This window comes from Carcharodon carcharias, chromosome 19 (genome assembly GCF_017639515.1).
Source record: "Carcharodon carcharias isolate sCarCar2 chromosome 19, sCarCar2.pri, whole genome shotgun sequence".
Classification (NCBI taxonomy): domain Eukaryota; kingdom Metazoa; phylum Chordata; class Chondrichthyes; order Lamniformes; family Lamnidae; genus Carcharodon; species Carcharodon carcharias.
Genome location: NC_054485.1, coordinates 10,515,015 through 10,537,765, shown reverse-complemented (window position 1 = coordinate 10,537,765; position 22,751 = coordinate 10,515,015). Strand labels below are relative to the sequence as shown.

Sequence of the window (22,751 nt, the reverse complement as noted above, 5' to 3'; positions counted from 1 at the left end):
TTAGACAAGAAGCCTGTTCTCGAGAGCTGCCAGTTTTTTTGTGAAGGCACCTAGTATAAAAAATTGTTAAGGATAACACTCGATGAGTCAAAACACTAATCTTCAGTGTTTTGTATAAAAGTGTTCTAATGGTTTCAAATTTTCATTGAATTATTTATCTACATTCTAAATCTTACAAATACCCACAGACATAATCTCTTCACACCACGCTAAAGATCAGACCTAGCTGACAGTAAAGTTCTAGGTACTGAGCATTCAAGTGACAGATGTTTCTGCTGATCAAGAACTCAGTGTGTGCAAAATCAATTAAAACACACCTATAGAATTCTTGTAGGTAACAGAGGTTGTTTTATTCATTCGGGGCATGTGAGCATCATTAGCAAAGCCAACCAGCTGCCCATCCCTAAATGTTCCTGAAAAGGTGGTGGTCAGCTGCCATCTTGAACTGCTGCAATCCGTGTGATTTGGTACATCCACAGGTTTTTGACCCAGCGACAATGAAGGAGTGGTAATTCAGTTCCAAGTTGTGATGATGTGTGATTTGGAGAGGAGCTTGCAGGTAGTGGGTGTGTTCCCATAAGCCTGCAGCCTTTGACTTTCTAGGTGGTAGAGCTCGCGGGTCTGAAGGGTGTGTTGAAGGAGCCTTGGCGAGTTACTGCAGTGCATTTTGTAGATGGTACATACTGCTGTCACTGTACACCAGTGGTGGAGGGAGCAAATGTTTAAGTTGGTGGTTGGGGGGGAGGGGGGGGGCAATCAAGTGGGCTGCTTGGTCCTGGATTGTGTTGAGCTTCTTGAGTGTTGTTGGAGCTGCACACATCCAGGCAAGAGGAGAGTATTCTATCACACTCCTGACTTGTGCCTTGTAAATGGTGGACAGGCTTCAGGGAGTCAGGAGGTGGGTTACCTGTTGCAGAATTCCCAGCCCCTGACCTCTCTTGTAACTCTTTCGAGTACAAACCCGTTTCCATCTGTTTCAGATGAAGTTACATTGTTTCATAGTTTGCCATGGTGAGATTTGAACTCTTGATCTTGGGGTTACAAGCCCGGTACCATAACCACTTGGCTATTTAGGCCAAGCCCCTGACCTCTCTTGTAGCCACAGTATTTATATGGATGGTTTCTGGTTAATGGTGACCCCCAGGTGTTGATGATGGAAGATTCAGTGATGGTAATCCATTGAATGTCAAGAGGAGATGATTAGACTCTCCCTTGTTGGAGGTGATCATTGCCTGACACTTGTAGGATGCAAACGTTGCTTGTCACTTTAAAGCTTAAACCAGAACATTGTTCAGGTCTTGTTCCACGTGGGCATGTTCTGCTTCAGTTTCTGAGGAGCTGTGAATGGCACTGGACACTGTGTAATCATCAATAAACATCCCCACTTCTGACTTTATATTGGAAGCAAGGCCATAGATGAAGCAGCTGAAGATGGTTGGGTCTAGGAGACTATGCTGAGGAACTCCTGCAGCAATATCCTGGGGCTGAGATAATTGGCCCCCAACAACCACAAGCATCTTCCTTTCTGTTAGGTATATCTCCAAACCTAGTGGAGAGTTTTCCCTCTGATTCTCATTGAAGTCAATGTTGCTAAGGTTCCTTGATGCTCACCTGCTTAAATGCTGCCCTGATGTCAAGGGCAGTCACTCTCGCCTCACTTCGGGAGTTCAGCTCTTCTGTCCCTGTTTGGATCAAGGCTGCAATGAGGCCAGGACCTGAGTGGCCCTGGTGGAACCCAAACTGGGCGTCAGTGAGCAGGTTACTGCTGAGTAAGTACCTCTTGATAGCACTGATGTGACACTTTCCATTACGTGTGCTGACAATTGAAGATCCATTGCAGTTAGTGTGTGCTTTGGTCACAAACAGCAATATGTGGATCACAATAAGAGTTCAGAACTGAAGCTTTTATATCACCTACACATATTTTTCCTCTATTAACTGTGGGTAATTCGATATTGGTATATTTTTATGCTGAACCACACACGGAATTAAAAGGATATGTTTTGATGTCAGTGTTTTAATTATTTTCTCGACCTTTGTCTGGAACTCCACAAGTGACTCGCAGGCACATGGGTCTTTAACTGGTGCAGCTGAAAGCAAAATAAAGCACATGAGGGAAAAATACGAACATATTCCAGCCATCCCATAAATCACTAGCTGCAGCTGCATATCATGCACCCTGTGTATTATGTGCAGTGAAATTCTAAATGTGTTAGCTAGTGCATGTTACTTAGAACTAGATCTACACAATGTAGTTCTCATGCCTTCCACTGTGACACTCTTCAGTATGTTGGTCGTAACATAATATAAATTTATCCAAGTGTTATTGCACATCTCTAAATCTTGTTCAGAGATTGGCTTTGGAGTCATATGTAGACCAAACCAGGTAAGGACAGCAGATTCCCTTCCTTAAAGGATATTAGTGAACCAGATGGATTTTCATGACAATCATCAGTAGTTTCATGCTCACCATCAGGCTTTTAATTCCAGATTTTTATCGAAAATTTACCATCTGCTGTGGTGGGATTCAAACCCAGGTCCCCACAGCATTACCCTGGGCCTCTGGAATACTAATCCAGTGACAATACCACCACACCACTAAACCTATTGGTAAACTATGTTCCCTTCACCCCTAAGAATGTACTTCACATTAGTTAAGAAAATAGTAAAAAGACCAATCCCTGCAGAATATCATCAGGAATGAGACACTGTTGGTAATTAGCTTTCAAGAAGATCCATAGTCATTAATCACAGCTCTTTACCTCTGGGAGTGTAATCAAATCCTAAAACATTGTTATGCTTCCCCACCGATACCACAAGATGTTGTCCTGTGGAGTAACCTATTGTGTGATACATCATCAGAGGCTTTTTAGAAGTTGAAGTAAACCACGTCTAGTAGATACCTTTGTCCACTAACCTTTTAACTTCCTCCAAGAATTCTAGTCAATTAGTTAAACACCACGTGCTTTTCCAGAAGCCGTGTTGAGTGATATGATACCTTTCCTACCCCAGTGATCTCCCTTACTCATGATTGACATCAGGCTTGTGGGCCCGTAGTTCCCTGGACCCAATTTGTCTGCCTTATGAAAAGCAGCACAATTTAAGGATCTTCCCATCCTAAGGAAAAAAAATCCAGAACCCAGGGAGTTGTTAAAGATAAGGGCAAGAGGCTTGCAAATGACATGCTCCAGATCATTAATCACCCTTAGATTAAAGTCACCTGGACCCGCAGCTCAATCTACTTCAAGGCCCTTCATTCCATCCAAGATATCTTCCCCTTTTATTGTAATATACTCAATTCTCTTGTTTACACACAATCCATGTCTGGTAGTGGGGCATTATCCATAAGAGGGTAGACTGCTGCAAAGTAATCATTGAACATTCCTGCCATAATTTAAGATTCTTCTTGAATCTGTCCTAAGGTATTTCTCAGTGATTCTAAGCAGTTGTTTATGACTCCTAACAAAAATAATCTTTTCCATTACTCCCATAATTCTCAACAATTTTCTTTTCCTTCGATCTTTTAGCTCCTCTAATAGTTGCTTTGGTCACCCTTAATTACATGTGATATTAATTTCCATTTTCTTTCAGTATTTTTGTTTCGGCCTAATTTTTGCTGCACATTTCTGATTAGCTATTTGGCTTAGCATTGCTTTGTCACCTTTTACTTTCCTGTTTGCCTGTGAATGGTCTTCAAAATAATGCATGCATTCTTAGCATCAATTTTCCTGCCTACAGAGGTTGTCCAATCAACTTTTGCTTACATGAATTACTATGACATTTACAGTTCAAAAGCAGGACATTTGGCCCAACTAGTCTGTGCTGGTGTTTGTGCTTCACACATATCTCCTCCCACACTTCACACCTACATCATCTTAACCTTCTGCATATCTTTATGTTCCTGTCTTGTTTCTTGTTCCTTTTTTAATGATGCACACAGGCCGTTGACATTATAGCTGAGCTAACTTTATTGATAACACATTTTCCTAACATGAGCACATATTTGCAGTGTCTTAGCTTTAACAAGACAGGCTCCAACATGTGCTATCTGACGTTCAGCCCCCAGGTCAGATGACCCCATATATAGTACAGAATACCATAGAGTATCTAATACTGGAGTCCATAACCACAATCAGCTATTATCATGACAGTTCCCTTTTCTCTCATGTACTTGGTTAGTTTCCTTTTGAAAGCATCTTTCAAGCCTTTAGCCTGTTTATTGAACTTAGACCAGCTGAAATCATGAACGAGTATTAAATTGTTACTAACCTTCATTTGGCCAATACAATTAAAACTAATTGTTATGATCACTGTTGCTCAGGTGTTCCCCCACATGAGTTGTGATACAGCTGCAGGATCAGTCTTGAAAGCCCATGCCACATTATAATGTGTTGAGTTAAAAATATAATTATATAGACAAATGTTTGAGCTACTTTACACAGAACACTTGATGGTCCATTTTCTACAAGGCAAGTTGAAATCACCCATAATACAGACATGGTCTAATCTAGACTTGCCAGCATTGTATTTCTGTTGCTGTAAGCTAATCAAAAACATTTCCTGCAACAATGGCACTGTATTCCTTTCAGTAGCTGACAATGTCTTTTTTGAAATTAGGATATGGATTCATGGATATAAGTCAATATTTGAAGGCTGTCCTCAAACTCATGCCAATATTGCAGTCTTTAGAGTGTGCAATATTTGCAGGGTTCCCTGAACTGAAAAGTTTGAATATCTCTAGATTAAGAAAGCTATAATAAAAGACTGAGTTGTATTGAAAGAATATTCCTTACCGCATATTTTAACCTGTAATTTGTCTGCAATATTATTCATTGTCTTGAAATCTGCAGTATAATGATAATGATCCTTAACTGGATCTGAAGCAATTATCCTTAATTCTTCCTCAAGTGCATTCCCCACTCCAACTGCAAACATCCTAATTTCTGAAACAGATAAAAAAAAAAATGACTTTCCAATTACATTTTGTACATAAAAATGCACTGGGACAAATGCCAACATTGCTAAGTTATACATTTTGTACTTGGAATTTGATACGATGCTGTCGTTGTTGCAGGCTCAGTCCTTTAGGACCGTGTAACACAGAGAATAACAAATGTTGTAGTGCCGTCTACTTGATAGATAATTGCAGCAATGAGCAGGAGAAGTTGCAGGCTCAACCCGTAACCTTGGTTGCTCCAGATAAAATTGGTTAATTCGACCGAGTGTTAGAATTGGTCTTATTGGGGTATGAGCGGGAATAATCGACTTCACATGCCTCCTGTTGAAAATGTGAGCAATTCTGATTGTTGGAAAGGAAAGATTTCATTGATTTGCTAGGCATCATTTTTTATGTTGGCTTGCCAATAGGCTTCCAGTCCTTGAGGACTGATGGATAGAAATGTTGAAAACTATGATAGTTTCTCAGTAATAGATGATAAGGAATGTTATGCAGGAAAAGAAGCTAAGGACCAGAATAGATATAGAGACAGATGTTGCGATAGACAGGGTCAATTTTTTAGGGCAGAATTTACTGTCCACTCCTGAGACGAGTTTGCAGGTGGGTGGGAAGGTGGAGGGGGGGGGGGCATTTAATCGGGCAGGAGGAAGCCAACTGGAGACCCCATTGCCTTCCTGCCTCTGCCCTAATTAAGTCCAGGGTGGGGAGGCTTGTGTGCACTTTTGCCAATTGAGGCCCTGAAGTGAGAGATTAAAGTCCACTTAAGGGCCTCCTCCTGCCGTCGCTGGTATTTAACCAGCAGCTGGTGGGGGGCAGTCAAGGTTGCTTTTGAGCTCCTGGGGGTGGGTAGAGGGGGGTCCCTCATTGTCAGGCACGCACTGGCTGATTGAGGGACCCAGTCTTGGGAAGGGGAAGGGCCCACAGAAAGCAACCCCCCCCATCCTTGTCTCTGACCATCTGCTCCCAAAACCAGTGACCACATCCCCGCTATCACTATTCTCCCTTTATTCACCTTTGGAATGGGTCCCTTGCTGATCTTAGGTCTCTGGTGGGTGTGTTGCTGGCAGCTACCACTGCTTCCCCAGTGGGGCTGCCTACAATGAAGAACTTCTGGCCTCTGATTGGTTGGCAGCTTTTGGAGGGCAGGATTTCTGCCCCATTTAAGGCCATTTATGATGAGGAGGAATTGAGGAGGAATTTCTTCACTCAGAGGGTGGTGAATCTTTGGAATTCTCTACACCAGAGGGCTGTAGAAGCTCAATCATTGAGCTTGTTGCAAGACAGAGATCGACAAATTTCTGGAGACTAATTACATCAAGGAATATGGAGATAATGCAGGAAAGTGGCATTGAGGTCAGACATGATCTCACTGAATGGCAGAGCAGGCTCCGGTTCCTATGTTCCTAAATAGCTTGTGCATCAAAATGTTGCTCTATGGAGCAGCAAGTTCAGCTTGTCAAATGGCAAATTTGGCACATTGGGAATTTGATTACATTAAGGAACCGTTTCAAGATGGCAATTCACCTTGTCCTGACTGATGAAGGGAGAAGTGGAAAATGGTGAGGAGAGAAGAATTTTGTCTTGCTGGTGTTATACACTTTGTGGTATTTAACCCAATAGTAGCATACACAGCAGCCAAGGAGCAGGTCACTTGTTCAACATCCTGATTATAAAGTAAGCACTGGCATAATGGGGACAGGTATAAAGAGGAGAAATTGGGGGGAAATCACATCACAGTTTCCTTATAGAATAATAGAGTCTTAAAGCACAGAAGGAGGCCATTCAGCCCATCATGCCCCTGATGGCTCTTTTAAAGAACTATCCAATTAGTTCCACTCCCCTTGTTCTTTCTCTGTATTCTTGCAATTTTCTCCCCTACATATAAGGATTGAGGGTAATAGATTTTTTTTTCAAAAAAAGTCAATTTTCTGCCAAGAATTACCTTTATCTTTGGCCTTCTGGGCAAAATCATTAATGTAATCCTGTGAGCGGCCATCCGTAAAGACAATTCCAACTTTTGGGATGTTCTCTCTTGCTCCTTGTGAAGGGACAAAAATTTTTTCAGACAGATGTTGCAGTGCCAGGCCTGTCATTGTTCCTCTCTCCATGTACTCCATTTTCTTGACTGCGGTCTTGATGTCTTGTCTTGTTTTGAACTTGTTGAGAGGGAATTCTGTCCTGACTGAGCTTGAGTACTGAACAAGGGCAATGCGTGCGCCCTGATCACCAACTTCTAGGGCATCAACAATTTGATTGATGAATTTTTTTACCAGTTGGAAGTTTTCAGGTCTCACACTCTTTGACCCATCAATGACAAAAGCTAAATCAACACCTCCTGAACTGCAAGCTGTGCACAAAGTTAAAAGCAAGAGTTAAAAAGAAAGAACTTCCACATTCCCATATTCCCCATCCCCTCTACGAACTATTACAGTAAACTATAACATGAGCCAGAGAGATAATCAAGGAACATTCCCTTTGTGGGCTGTGTAGTTGCAGTCAAATAGAAGATATATTTAGGACCAAGGTCTTTGGAAGAGGTTCAAAAAATGTAAGTAGGTTCCCCTAATCTTGAAGAGGGAGCACCTATAAAGATTGAAGTTGGTCATTGTGCTGGATTTCAGTTAGAATGTACAATCTAGGCTCCTTTAGAACATTACTGTTAATAGGTGCATAAGTGGGATGACAGGAAGAATGTTAACCTCTGATCCAAACAATATTTCAACACATTTGATGGACCGTGCAGTATCCATTGAATCCCTATATCATATACATCAATACAGGTGTGTTAACTTGTACAAAGCATGCCACCCCACCACTAACTTGATATTGTGTACAGATGCAGGTACCATGTAACAGGAGACAGAGGCAGTACAAAGAAAGGCTGGTAAGTTGATAAATGGGGTTGGGCACCACATCTATGATGAAGGACTAATGGTAGGATATATGTTTATATTGGAAAAAAAGGCAGCTTAGATTTGAATTTATTGGCATAGTAATGTTCTTAAAGAGAATTTAAGAGCTGGTTTCCAGAATCATGTTCATTACCAATTATGCTCCAGGACAATGAAGCATAGATTGTAACTTATATGAGAAAAGGTGAACACACAGCTAAAATATAACTCCTTCACGTAGAGGATGGTAAATATAAGGAAATCCTACTAAAGGTGGTATAACACAGCACAGAGGGAAACCCTTATCGCTAGAACCTCTTGCAACATCACCTCTATTTCAATAACCATTAAATACGGGATTGGGTAGAGGACTATTCCATCACTTATCTGCAGATTCATGCCTAGATCTTGGGTTTCATTTTCAATTATAGGCACCACCAGTTTGCTTCCAACATTTGCCCAGATTTACAGCTGTATTCATACTAATAGGCTGATTTGGGAAGATTGAGAACAAGCAAACCAGCTCCATTTCAATCTATCTAAAACCTGCCAATAGTGCCTGGCAAAAGCTAGGACAAACCTAGACTTGTACATTCAGGCACGTACCATGGGCAACCATGGTCTCCTGGAGTTAGCTCGATTTAGTGAATTGGGGGGGAATTTCCCAGATTCATCTTGAAAATAGCCACAGTTTCTTTTACCTCTGCTGTTAGGTTCATTGCAGGCATCAGGATGGGCTGGTACATAAAGTTGCACAGGTGAATGGAAAGGGCAAGCATTGGTGCACCTTATAATCTTACCTTATAAGTGTATGTGCAGGTAGGCTAACTTTCAGTTTAATAACTTTGTGAGTCCATGCTAAACAAAACTTACTGCCACATGTTCTTCCATCCGGATTTAATGTGAATCCTTCGTTGCAGGCACATTTGTAAGAGCTGGGAATGCTCACGCAGATGTGCTCACAGTCATGATCCCCACTGGCACACAGATCCACCACTGAAACACCAAAATTCAGGCTACGTCAATCATAATAAAAGAAAACATACAGAAACTTGTGAATCCAGACTCAGCTACAGAAAGTTTCCACAGGAATATTTGATAATAGGAATGCTTTTAGCCACAAGCAATAATACCCAGAATAATGTTACTCTTAAACTGCTCTATCAGTGACTCAGTTGGTGACCTATGGCTCAACTCTTTTACTGCACACACATATATATACTGTAAATGTAATTTTGTTAAATCCGTATATTGCAGAGGAAAGATAACATAGAATTATAGTTATTGTTTTAAACTGTGCAGTAATAGATAATAAGCTGCAAATTAAATAAAGTACACAAATGAAAATGTCTGCAATGAAAGTAGTGTTCAGCATTCCATCTGGTATTCCACCCCCACCAGCCCCTCCCACCATGAATCATCATTATCATCATATGTGTTCTGCCCAAAGGCAGGTCCTTGGCTTATAGTCTTCTCACGTCTCTGTGATCTGTGCCAGTCTTTTCATTTGCCAATAACTTCCTTCAATTTTCAAGCCATCCAGCATTGAAATTCTCTTCCTCCCTCTTCCTCTTTTCCCTTGAAGCCTTCCCTCCATAATATCTCTTACTGGTCCATTTCCTCTTAAGATGTGCCCTGCCTGGTGTCTCTGCCTTTTCCTAATTATATTCAGCAAGTTTCTTTGTTCATTCACTTTCCTCAGCACTTCATCATTTGTTACTTTTTCTCTCCAACTGATCCTTTCCATTTTCCTCCAATCCCAAATTTCAAACTATTTAGCAAGTTGGTCTCCTCTTTCCGTAAGGTCCAAGTCTCACATCCATATAAAACAACCCTCCAAATCAAGTTCCTTACAAGTTGCTACTTGAGTTATTTACTCATCTTTCTAGTTAGCAACTGTCTCCTCTAAACGCAGCCTTTCCATTGCTATCCTTGTTCGTATTTCTTTGTCCTACCTTCCACTTGCAGATGTTATACTTCCTAAATACTTGAATCCTTGCACCTGTTCTAGTTCTCTTCCTTCTTTGAATATATGACTATTGCTTGGTGATTTTGAGATATGTATCACTTTGGTTCTGCCAATGTTCACTTTCACTCCAAAGTTCATGCCTGCTTTTACTAGTCTATCGATGAGTTTTAGTAATCTTTCTTCTGTGCTTGCTTTAAGTGCTTTGCCACCTGGAAATCTAACTGATATTATCATTCTCTCCCCGCCAAACCCCAAACCCCCATCCCCAATCTTTACACCGGATTCTGTGTCTTCAAATGTTTCAGCATAGACATTGAAGAGGACTAGTGATAATGCCTTGTTATACTCCTTTTCCAGCTACACAGGAATCATATCACCAGAAAATAAAAATGATTCTGTGAACAGAATTAGATTAGCTGCTCAAGTACCTGTTTAATATGGGTACCAATCCAGTATGAACACTGAATGGTCAGCATTGTTACCCAGAATTGTGATCTAATGGGCATGGAGGCTGAGGCAGCCTCTTAGTTGCCATGCTACTGGACTGACACCATTCTCTCTTCTTTAGTGCTTTACTCACCGCAGAACGCTTCCTGGAATTTCTTGGAAAGTTTTTCTATAGCACTGTAGCTTTCCACATAGTCTAAGTGGTCTTCCAGAGGTTCGCTGGCGATCTCACGCAGTGAGTTCATCTCTGCCCTGCCTACGCCAATGGCAAAGATCTCAGTGCCACTCTGTTTGGCTTGTGTGGCTGACTCCCGCACTCGGTCCTGAGGCCGGCCATCAGTCACAATGATGGCAACCTGAGAATAGATGGAGCACAAAAAGGGTCATTTCTTGCAGCAGTCATGAATGATTGGACATCAGAGTCCACTGCTGATTTTATCCTGTTGCTGACTTTTGCTTTGGTGTAAAGTGAAGCCAGAAAGGCACATGTGTCTGTGTTCATTAGTGCGATAAAATCTTAATCCATAACCATTTCAAAAATACTTTTAGTCAATGCTTTTCAAAGTGTTTAACCTCAGAACGATACTGGCACCAGCAGTGGGCATAGTCCTTATGCAGAGGTACATCAGGAATGCAGTCCCAAAGTCAGTGTTCTGGACAGAGAGTATCAGATGCTGTGACCATGTTCATCTGGTGATTTTAGATAGATTTATGGTTGATGCACATAGAATTAATCCGTCTTCACAATATAAAACTCAAAGCTGCAAAAGTAAGTTATACATTTAATGCAGCATTTTGGTAACTAAGTATTAATAGAAATTAATATTTGTTTGTTTTGGAGACCTTTTGCCCAAAACAGTCATTAGCTGAGTTACATTGTCTGTTTTCTAATATTATAAGTGAGCAATGTGTAGAAGTATTTAGCCTGTGTTTTATCTATTGAAGAGCATGAAATGTTACCAGTTTGTTGTGTTGTTGATGATGAAACTACCCAATAGGGGGCATCAAAAGCACCACACTAACTCTTCCCAGTGTGGACTTTGAGTGGAGAGAAACTCCGATGTCTTCACAAGCTTACAATATGTTTACTATGGCAATATTTTGTAAGATATACAATTTAAATTGGGCTTAATAGCTTAATGTAATGAAGCCCCAGTCTTACACTGCGATGCTATGATATTCGCAGTTCTGCCCAATGTTTCTTCTACAGGCTCTCTTATTTCCAGCCCATTGTTGCTTTCCCTTAGAACTATCGCTTACATTAATTCTGTCCCTAAGAAAGATGTTCACTTTTACACTTACAGCTCCTGTTGTAGCGCCTTTATGTCTCGACTCAATAAAGTTATGGAAGCTGCTATTAACTATGAACTATCATCTTGAAAAGTTTGATCTATTTCACAATGCAGTGTGGTTTGCAATATGACAGATTCACTGGTGAGCTCAATGCTGATGTAATCCTCCACTCTGTGTTAGCACTTTCTTGAGTCATTTGCCATTGCCTTACATATCTTCAAAGCTTGTTACAGGGTCTAGCACAGCAATCTGCCATGCTGTGAGAATGTGGAACTTGCTACTGGATTGAATAGTTGAGGTGATTAGCATAGATACATTTGAGGGAGAACTTCCTTGATCAGCATGTTCTTGGCCTAACCAGAGAGGAGACATTTCCGGATCAGGTGTTGGGAAATGAGGTGGGCCAAATGGACCAAGTGTCTGTGGGAGAACATAAGGGTAGGAGTGATCATTGTATTAAAATGTTTAGATTAATAATGGAGAAGAGGGCTTATTTCAATAGATGAGGAAGGACCTAGTCAGGGTGAAATGAAATCAGAGACTGACAGGAAAAACTGTAACAGAACAATGGGTGATCTTTAAGGAAGAGATGCTTCAAGTACAGGCTAGGTACATTCCAACAAGGTAACGGAGCCACAAAGAGGATGACGAGGGAGATAGGGGTAATGGTGAAACAGAAAAGGAGGGTGTATGCTGCATGTCAGGTGAGTTTTTCAAGTGAAAACCAGGTCAAATGCAATAAGTTGAAAGTGGGAGGGGTGGGGGGGGGGGGGGGGGGGGGGGGTGGGGGGGGGGGGGGGTGGGGTGGGGTGGGGGGTTGGTGGTGGGTTGGGGGGTGGGGGGCGGTTGGTGAAGAGCACAATAAGACTGGCAAAGACCAAGTAGAGAATAGAATGGCAGTCAACATAAAAGGGAACTCAAAAATCTTCTACTTGCATTTAAATAGTAAACAGGTAATAAGAGGTGGAGTGGATCCTATATGGGACAAAGAGGGTGATGAATGCATAGAGAAAATGTGGAGAAAGTGGAGCCAATGGCTAGCCTATCTATGTCCACGCAGTTAGTATCATCCTCATGGTTTGCCACTCCTCCAAGTTTAGTATCATCATCAAATTTTGAGAAATTGAAATGCGCAGACAAGTGGCTGATGGAATTTAATACAGAGGAGTGTGAGGTGATGCCTTTTGGCAGAAAGAATGGGGAGAGGCAATATAAACTTAATTCTAAAAGGTGTGCAGGAGCCGAGGAACCTGGGGGTTCACGTGCATTAAATTTTGAAGGTGGGAGGACATATTGAGAGATTGGTTAGCAAAACATTTGGATTTTGTGCTTCATAAATAGAGGCATAGAGTACAAAAGCAGGGAAGATATGCTGAACTTATAAAATCCTCTAGGCCCAAACTAAAGTATTGTGTCCAGTTTTAGTCACCACACTTAAGGAAAGTAAATGTCTTTAAGATGGGTGCAGAGGAGATTTCCCAGGATTGTTCCAGGGATGGTGGGGGGATGTTAGTTACAAGGTTAGGTTAAAAAAGCTGGGGTTGTTCGCCTTGAATCAAAGGAGATTGAGAGGAAATTTGATAGAGGTGTATGAGATTTTGATAAGTTCGACAAGGAAAACCTCTTCCCGTTTGCTGATTGTACAAGGATTAGGGACGCAGGTTTAAATTCTGGGCAAGACATGCAGGGAGAATGTGAGTAGAACTTTTTTACATAGTGACTGGGAATGGCCTGAAACTCATTGCTCATCAGGGTGGTGAATATAGAAACAATCAATGATTTCAAAAGGAAATTGGATGGGCGCTTGAAAGAAATAAACTTGTAGGACTACAGGGACCAAGCAGGGGGGTGGGACTGACTGGATTGCTCTGCGGGGAGCCGGCATGCACTCGATGGGGTGAATGGCCTCCTTCTGTGCCATAAATGGCTCTATGACTTCTGGTCTCCATCAGAATCCTCTGTATTTCTCTGTTTTGTTTCTCCTCCTATGGTTGGAGCTCCTCGTTTCTCCTAGGCTACAAGTATCACACATTATGGACTGTTCATTTCCTCTGTCTCCAACTATGCTGAGATCAGCACTCATACTATCTCTTGTTTTAATTAATTCTTTCCCAGGAACTTAGCACAGTAACTCTTTGACACCCAGTCTTCTCTTTCTTATACAGTCTGGCGGCTTGGCTTCCTCTAATCAGTGATCTTGATCTGCCTCATTTTTTTTTCAACCTTGTGCATCCCCAACTTTAATCATTCCAGTCTTGGTGGGTATGCCTTCAGCTGCCTGGCTGTAAGCTCTGGAATTATCTCCCTAAGCCTCTCTACCTCTCTATCCATCTTTAAGACTTTCTTGATTTTCACCTAGGTTTCTCAACTTAATGAACCTTCAAAAAAATACTTTGGATTTTATCTACTTTATACTTTTGCCGTTACTGAGATTTTTCTAACAGTAACCAGTAATCAGAGTTGGATTTTGATGAGATTTCAGACTTATCGAGGTTGAATTTAATTTGTACCCGATTTTGGAATGCAAGGGTACCAGTTCTTTTAATAGTATTTACATTGTTTTCAACAAGTTTTTTCCTTTATAAAAGTATCTCCTCTCAAATAGTCCAGCAATTCAGTAATAAAATGCGTAAATACCTATCTGAAAATTGAAATTAAGCACTGTGTTGGAAGTAGATCCCAATGCAACTGTTAAAGAAAAAGCCATTTAGTGGCCAGAGGGTGCACTTGCCACCTTATTAAGGATGATGGGTCAGCGCCTGAAGCTGGTGGACCAATGCCAGGCCATCCAGCAATGACACATCGGCAGCCCCACTGGCTGAGGTGGAAGCTACTGATTCAAACGTGTAGATAGAGAGAGGGCACCTCAAAATGGAGATGCCCACTGAAGTGTAGGCACGTAAAATTGAAATAGGTCACAGCTGCTCTGGCCATGAGATGGCTAGTGGCCACAGTTGTCACCTGATGGTCATGCCAGGTGCTCCCTAGGTGGGTGAAGCAAGGCCCCTACCCCAGCCACCATGAGCCCGCCACTGTTTTGGCCTCTGTGTGCAGCCACCCTGCTGACTGGAAAATCTCAGTTGGCTTGGGAAAGAGGCTTTCTCCCACCCAACCCGCCCATTTTAAAAATGGGTCAGGAGAGTGCCAGCAAACTTGCACACTGGCCAGCAGCGGCAAATCCCAGGCATACTCACCTCTGGTTTTATCCCCGGTGGCATTTAAAAATTCAGCCTAACCAAACCTGTTATGATATTGCTGTAGTATAAGGGTCTGGCATAGAAAGGGTTCACATGGGACTGAGTATAGTACCGCACACACTGTGATGTAAAGGAGCACATGACCCGAGTCTAGAGGGCAGTCTTGTACTGGACAGAGATGTGTGTAGAGGTAAGCATGGAGACAGCTCCTAGCTTAGACCTTATGCTATACACATGTACATAGTTGTGAATAGTTAATAAACACTTACTGTTAAACTATACAGGACACCGAATCCCTTCATGAGACCCACCGAACTACACACAACATCTTACAGCAACTCCTTCTGACTTTTCTCACTCCCAGTAGCCTCTCTATGGTGCCCCATTATCGCATGGCTCAGATAGATGAACTTGTGAAGCATGAGGTTGAATGAATGAATCAGTGATTGAACTGGTATCTCACTATCCGCATTGCTACATGCAGCTGACATTGCAAAACAACATCAGGAAAGTTTACATTTTCTGACTTTATAGCTGGATGTCAGTTGCTGTTCACTATGACCTGATTGGTTTAAATTTTTTTTAAATAACTTTTTCTTAAACATTGATCCCTCTATAACTGTAACTTCATTCAGCGTTGTGTAGATACACAATTCCACAAACAAAGTTGTACAGTTCTCAGACAGTACCTCCCAGAACTACGACAGGAGTCTCTCTGTATTCTGTGCAATTTTCAGATTGATATTTGCCATTTGAAAGCAATCGTATTTTACTTGATTAAAGTCAAATGAGACCCAAATTCTTAGAAAACATTTCTTAAGGGATCAGAAATGTTTGGCTACATCGAACATTTATGATATAGTGGGATATGTTACAAAAAGGATATTCGAAACTTGAAATTAGTTTGTGGTAGAAGTAGTTGTTAATTCACAAAAAATCCTTATGTAAGGTCATTGGCCTGAAATGTTAACCCCGTGTTTCTCTCTCTGTAGATGTTGCCTGACCAGCTGAGTGTTTCCAGCATCTTCTGGTTTTGTTTTGGATTTCCAGCATCTGCAGTATTTTGCTTTCTATTCACCTACTTGGGTTTTTAAGGAGGCAGAGTTTTTAGCTTGGTCATTTCTAACTTTGGAACTGTAATAATGGAAGAGAAAACAAATCAACCTTTGCGGATGACCGCATCCCACCGACTTTTGATAAAATACCAGGGTTCCGAAATATCAAGACTTTGAGATGCTGGGAGAACACTCCTTTTTTTTTCAGATAGTAGTCAAGACTCAAAGAAAATCTTTTTAAAGAGTATCAAAAAAAGAATGATGTGTGAATGGGACTTGGTGCAAGTTAAGATACAGACGGCAAAAATTTGGATGAGCTTATGTTCATGGATGGTGGAAGGTGAGAGGCCAGCCTGTTGAGCATTGGAATAGTCAGGTCTAGAGTTAACGAAGACATGGGTGAGGGCTTCAACAACTGATGAGCTAAGGCAAGGAAACAGTCAGGTGATGTTATGAAGGTAGAAGTAGATGATCCTGGTGGTGGTTTGGATATTTGACTAGGGGGTTCCTTCCTGTTTGGTATTTTGTGATTACTGCTATAAGGTCTTTGCGTTGGCTATTGGCTGAGAATGAGACCAGGCTTCACATTAATGCTTTCGAGGGTCACATAGCCTGGCACTGCACGTCAAATTTGAAAAACTTGGGTGAGGTTTTGTAGGCCAGCTCGCATATACGTGAGGGCATTGTGCTGAAGTTTTGTCTCCCACCCCCCCCCCCCCCCCCCCCCCCCCCGCCCAAGAAAAGATGGGAGCAAATATGTTGTCTAGAACTGAACCTGTCTGCCCATGACATGTGATTGGATTGAAGAAGCTTTGAAATTGTGCAAAATCCACGCGGCAGGGGTTAGTTAAGATTGATCGCATGAGACCCGTCCTTAAGAAGCTCAACCTCACTGACCCAATTTGGAAGCACCTTGACAGTCATTGACAAATGGCTTGTCATGTTCTTTAACACTGACTTATCTTTGATAAGTTTGAAGTGTCCAGCGGTCTGTATTGGCAGATTAAGCTGTGGAATTAAACAGTGGTGTGTTCAACAGCCACACAAATAAAACAAAGTTGACAATGAAATATGTTTGAAAGACAACTGATTTCCTTCTACAATCAAGATTCCTGAGTGCGTGTATTGTTCACAAATTATAGGCCCTTGTTACAGCACTAAGTTCCGCTGATCTGAAAAGCAGTGATCCTATTGTAGCAGAAAAACAGGGATATCAGGCATCTTTTAAAATGTTTGAGGAATGGACATCGATCACAATGGACATGTTACTCTCATTCTCACTAACCAACCACTGCACAATGGTGCATTTTTGTTTTTAGCATTAATCTGTCAACCACTTCAAAGATCAATATCAAGGAAGTGACCTTTATTTCACCTTCTTCCTAAGATAGCCATCCATAACTACCAAAATTTAAAATCTTTAGCTCTGAAGAAGATTCATACGGACTCAAAATGTTAACTCTGTTTCTCTCTCCATAGATGCTGCCAGACCTGCTGAGTTTTTCCAGCATTTTCTATTTTTATTTTATATCTTTGCGCTTTGCTTTGTGACTGCCCAAACATCAGGAGCAGTGGAAAAGATAGCAAACTTGGCACATGCCACTTAATGAAAATAGAAGACTGTCCTTGGATGGATGGCAAACTGATGATGCAACTGAACATTTTGAAAGCCACTCAAACCTGTTATGACTGAAGCTAAGAGAATAGTCAAATTGGTACTGATCAAATTACTTTAAAGCAATAAATTAATTTTTAAAAAGGAGGAAATCTTTATATCAAATATTTTTTGAAGTGTTATCCAATACCAGACTTTAAAAAGAAGTTTCCATAGTTACCTTGCTGGCGGCATTGGATTTGACCCGTGCCCCTTGAGACTCACTGAAAGCAATGTTCGTTGCAAATTGAATGGCGAGGCCCGTCATGGTGCCGGAGGAGAGTGGCTGGATCTGGGAGACAGCTCGCAAGACGCTGGCCTTGTTGCGATGTGCATTTAGGGTGAATTCGTTTTTGACGGTACTGGCATAGTTAACCAACCCAACTTGGGTGGCATTTGGACCAATGTCAAGGGATTCGATTACCTGGGACACAAACACTTTCACCTGTTCAAATTCAGAAGGGCGTACACTCCGAGAGCTGTCGATGATAAAGACCAGGTCAGTTGGTTTGGTCTTGCACAGACCTGTAAGAGAGAGAAAGAAGCAAAGGAGGGAGTGAAAGAAGGCAAAATAAAAGTGAAAACAGGAGCTGTGTTTAAAAAAAAAACTCTCTCTTAGGATGAAGTTGCATTTCAGGGCAGATTCACATGCTCTAGATAGATGTTAAAATCAGATCTTGTGCTGAAATACTGAAAAAAAACCAATGCCTGAAATGTTCAATTTTAAGTACTAATATAGCATATTAAAGTTAATTGATGACTGGTAAGCTGCTGCTAATAGCATGGACAGTATTGTTCTATTGAAAGCTTTATCCTCTTACTGTTATCCTGCATTCATTGCTTTAAATTGGGTGAAGTTCTGTAGTGAAAGCTCATTTTCTGGCATTTCAGTCAGTTGTCCATTCGTGAGTGTAAAAACCTCAACAGTAATTTTCAACAGATAATTAGGTCATGAAGGGACTAGTGCCAAGGCCTACTGTGTCCTCACCCAATACCTGTCTACATTCTGCCTTCCAGCAGGTGTCACTGGAGTCATTTTCTCCACTCTAGCCTAGGAGCACTTAGGCCAATTGAAGTATCCCTACCATTACCTTGGTTGGATCAGTCAACTCAATGTAGACCAGGAATGAACTTGGGTCATTTTAGTTTCACTACATTAACTACATTAACAGCACCTTTAACAAATAAGCCACTGCAAGGTAATAATACAACATCCTTTATTAAAAATAAGGCTCTGCTTGTAAATTGGTAGCATAATCTTTGCATTCATAGCAGAATGCTAGGATCACACACACACAATTTCATACAGATGGGTTGAATACAGAGTATTATACTATTTCCTGTCAAAAGCGAGTCCTTTTCATTAGGCAAGCCAAGAAAGATCGAGTTCCACAAACATTTCACTTCCAAGACCATCAGTTCTGATTATCCAACTCTTTGAAACGTAGAAATTTGACAGCACAGAGGGAGGCTATTCAGTCCATTGTGAACACACTGACCAAAAAAGAGCCATCCCACTTTCCAGCTCTTGGTCTGCAGCCCTTTAGCTTATGACAGTGCAAGTGCATATATGAATATTTGTTAAATGCAATGAGGATTTCTGCTTCTACCACCCTTTCAAGCAGCAAATTCCAGACCTCCACCACTCTCTGGTTGCAAAACAAATTTCCTCAACTCCCCTCTAAACCTTGTACCAATTACTTTAACTCTATGCTCCTTGTTTATTGATGTCTCTACTGAGGGAAATTGGTTCTTTTTATCCATCCTACCTCAGCCCCTTATAATTTTATGCATTTTGTTCAATGCTGCATTAAGGTGTGCTGTTGGCAAACTGACTGGTCAGGAGGAGTTTTGTTGTTTCTGTTAAGAACAGCAAGAAGCATAATAGGACAGAGAGCGACACAAGAACGGTACAAATCATGGTTAACCATTTGGAAACCTGATAAAGAACCCCACTATTAAGAACATAACATAAGAATTAGGAGTAGGAGTGGGCCATTTGGTCCCTTGAGCCTGCTCTGCCATTCAATAAGATTGTGGCTGATTTGATCATTGCCTCAACTCCACTTTCTGGCCTGTCCCCCCATAACCCTTGTAGAACAAAAATCTATCCAACTCAGCCTTGAATATATTCAATGTCCCAGCCTCCACTGCAACTGGAGCAGAGAATTCCAAAGATTAATGACCCTTTGAGGGAAGAAATTCTTCCTCATATTCACCTTATTTTGAAACTGTGCTCTCTAGCTCAAGATTCCCTCACAAGGGGAAATATCCTCTCAGCATCTGTCAAGTATCACCCCACAACCGCCAAGAGTCTTATTTATTTTTTGAAAAATATACTTTATTCATAAAATATCTGGCAGAACATTCCAAAACATTTCAAAATCAGATTCAACTTTTACATATGTATCACAAGGTGCATCAATACAATCAATGAATATTACAATCATTTCAATTTGGTCAATGCAGCCAATCAGACAAAGGTATTGGAGTTATCAACACACATCATGTTGCACTCTTGAGGTGCTTCAATACATTTATAATACACTTAGTATTCACTGCATACATTCAGTTGTGAGCTGTACAGCCCGAGGGGCTCTCAACAATTCCCAGTCCCTAGGTGCACTGTGGCAGAAAGGTCTTAGACAGCAACCATTCCCCATTGCGCCTTTGCGGTGGCTGCCCCAAGCTTTAGTGCGTCCCTCAGCACGTAGTCCTGGACTTTGGAATGTGCCAGTCTGCAACACTTGGTCGGGGACAACTCTTTGCGCTGGAAGACCAACACGTTTCGGGCAGACCAAAGAGCGTCTTTCACCGAGTTGATGATCCTCCAGCTGCAGTTGATGTTTGTCTCGGTGTGTCCCCCTGGGAACAGCCCGTAGCGCACAGAGTCCTGTGTCACAGAACTGCTTGGGATGAGCCTCAACAGAAACAACTGCATCTCTCTCCAGAGCTTCTTTGCCAGGGCACAATCCACAAGGAGGTGAACAACAGTCTCATCCCCACCACAGCCACCTCAAGGGCAACGTGCAGAGGGAGTGAGACTCCTGGCGTGTCAGAAGGATCTGATGGGGAGGGCCTTTCTCACCACCAGCCAAGCTACATTTTGGTGCTTGTTGGAAAGTTCTGGCGATGAGGCATTCTGCCAAATGACTTTGACAGTCTGCTCAGCGAACCATCCCACAGGATCCACCCTCTCCTTTTCCCGCAGGGCCTCTAAGACATTACGTGCTGACCACTGCCTGATCGACTTGTGGTCAAAGGTGTTTCTCTGCATAAATTTTTCCACGAGGGACAGATGGTACAGGACGTACGGCACAACTACTTGCAGCACTCTGCAGCAGTGTGGCCAGACCCATCCTTCGCAACACCGGGGACAGGGAGAACCTCAGTATGTAGTGACACTTGGTGTTTGCGTACCGAAGGTCTACGCACAGCATGATGCAGCCGCACACAAAGGTGGCCATCAGTATGAAGGCGATGTTGGGCATGTTTTTTCCCCCTTTATCAAGAGTTCTTATATGTTTCAATAAGATCACCTCTCATTCTCCTAAATTCCAATGAGCATAGGCCCAAGTTGCTCAACCCTTGCTCATAACACAATTTATTAAGAAAAGTAGAGATAATTGTAATAGTCAATTCCAATCCCACTCTAACAAACCATTAGAGTGAAAGTGGAAAAATAATTTTGGAGCACTGAATATGTGTATGCAGCAGGCACTTGATAGTTCACATTATTTTTATTCATGCAAATTACTGCTACCAGGGACCAAGAAAATGCCAGCAATATCTGCAACACCAGTTCTAGTATAATTAACCACTGTAATAGTAGACACGCAGAAATCCTTTCCATTGACCTTTTCCCCCAACAACCGCATAATGCATCAAAAAACAAATTATATTGAGGGCTCTTCTGATGGTTACATTGGTAAATGCCCCAGGTATTGTGGTACAGTGCCATACAGACATGAAAGACCCCTAGTTTCACATCTGACCTGAGCTGAGCTCACCTATCTTGACTTTGGTAGCAACAATGGTGCACCAATTGAGATCACTGTTCAAAATATCCCAAAGACATTAAGTTTGATTGATACAAAGCTGATCCATATCCTGTATGTTTAAGGGAAATTTTTGCCCAATGATTCAGTATATCCAAAAGGTTGCAGAAAATCAGCCAACAATTCAACTGTTCAGCACTTTGAAGCACAGGTTGCTACATTATTAGTTTAAATTAATTCTTTAAATGAGTATGAATATTCACCTGCACATTGAGTTTAAATGCTAAGTGCAATGCACCTTGAAAGGTTTACTAAAGTCTAGCTATACTCTTCAACCCAGTGACAAAAATAGCAATAACTAGGATTTCAGCCCTAAATTTCTGCATCCCAAAGACCATGTAATCTATAGGAAAAATACAGTTTGAAATTTTGAACAATAGCAATCAAAATGTTGTATTAACTATAATTTCAGAAGTAACATTGCAATAATATCACTATTTATAATATTTATCCAACATTATACTGATTTGGATGCAACAAAATTATTCCAAAGTCATTTCAAGAAAGCTGAAAAATGTTATCAGCAATTTAAGAAAGCTAGTTCTAAAGAAATCATTTTCAGCTCGAGACTTTAACTCGTTTCTCTCTCCACAGATGCTGCCAGACCTGCTGAGTTTTTCCAGCACTTTTTGTTTTTATCTCAGATTTCCAGCATTTGCAGTATTTTTCTTCTATTTAAGAAAACTGGTCTTGCCATTTGGAAAGTGATTTTCTTAAATACTGGTGATTTTCTGTACATTATGGGTTAGGAGGGTCTATAAACTGTAACAATAAACTATAAAAGAATCAGGTTAAGTTAATAGTTAGAGCTCTTATGTGTTTTAAAAAAAAATAATAATACATGAATATAGCCCCTTACCTGCTGGAACCTGGGGACCAGGCTTTGCAGGTTTGACTTTGGGCACTCCATTAGCCTGGACCAGGATTAAGGCGAAGACGAGCAATCCACTGAAAAGTCCCTTCATCTTGAGAAGCAGTTGCAGGAGTCCAGGCTGCAGACAGAGTGTGGCAGAGAGCTCTACTTGGTCTAGGTATTAACATGCCACCCCTCGCAGAGGCTGAAACGCAGCCTGACACGTGTGGAATACCTGAAAGGGGTGCCAGGAAATGCGTTGAAATTTAACCCCTTTGACAAAATTATTCCCCAGTTTTCAGCAGTTTATGGATAAGAAGAAAGGCGTGAGAATGGGACTGACAGGAATTAAGATGACAAGAGTTCAAATGAAACGA

General features: G+C 41.5%; 1 protein-coding gene across 1 annotated transcript; it reads right to left on the bottom strand.

The window, feature by feature from the left end:
* Positions 1 to 22,486, bottom strand: matn1 (matrilin 1). The gene is made up of 8 exons (XM_041213232.1): positions 22,381 to 22,486; positions 17,645 to 17,988; positions 10,398 to 10,620; positions 8,722 to 8,844; positions 6,900 to 7,304; positions 4,794 to 4,943; positions 2,001 to 2,081; positions 1 to 53 (listed from the first exon to the last, which is right to left on the bottom strand). The coding sequence occupies exons 1-8, from the start codon at positions 22,484 to 22,486 to the stop codon at positions 1 to 3; spliced, it is 1,485 nt and encodes a 494-aa protein (XP_041069166.1).
* Between the last annotated feature and the right edge of the window lie 265 nt (positions 22,487 to 22,751).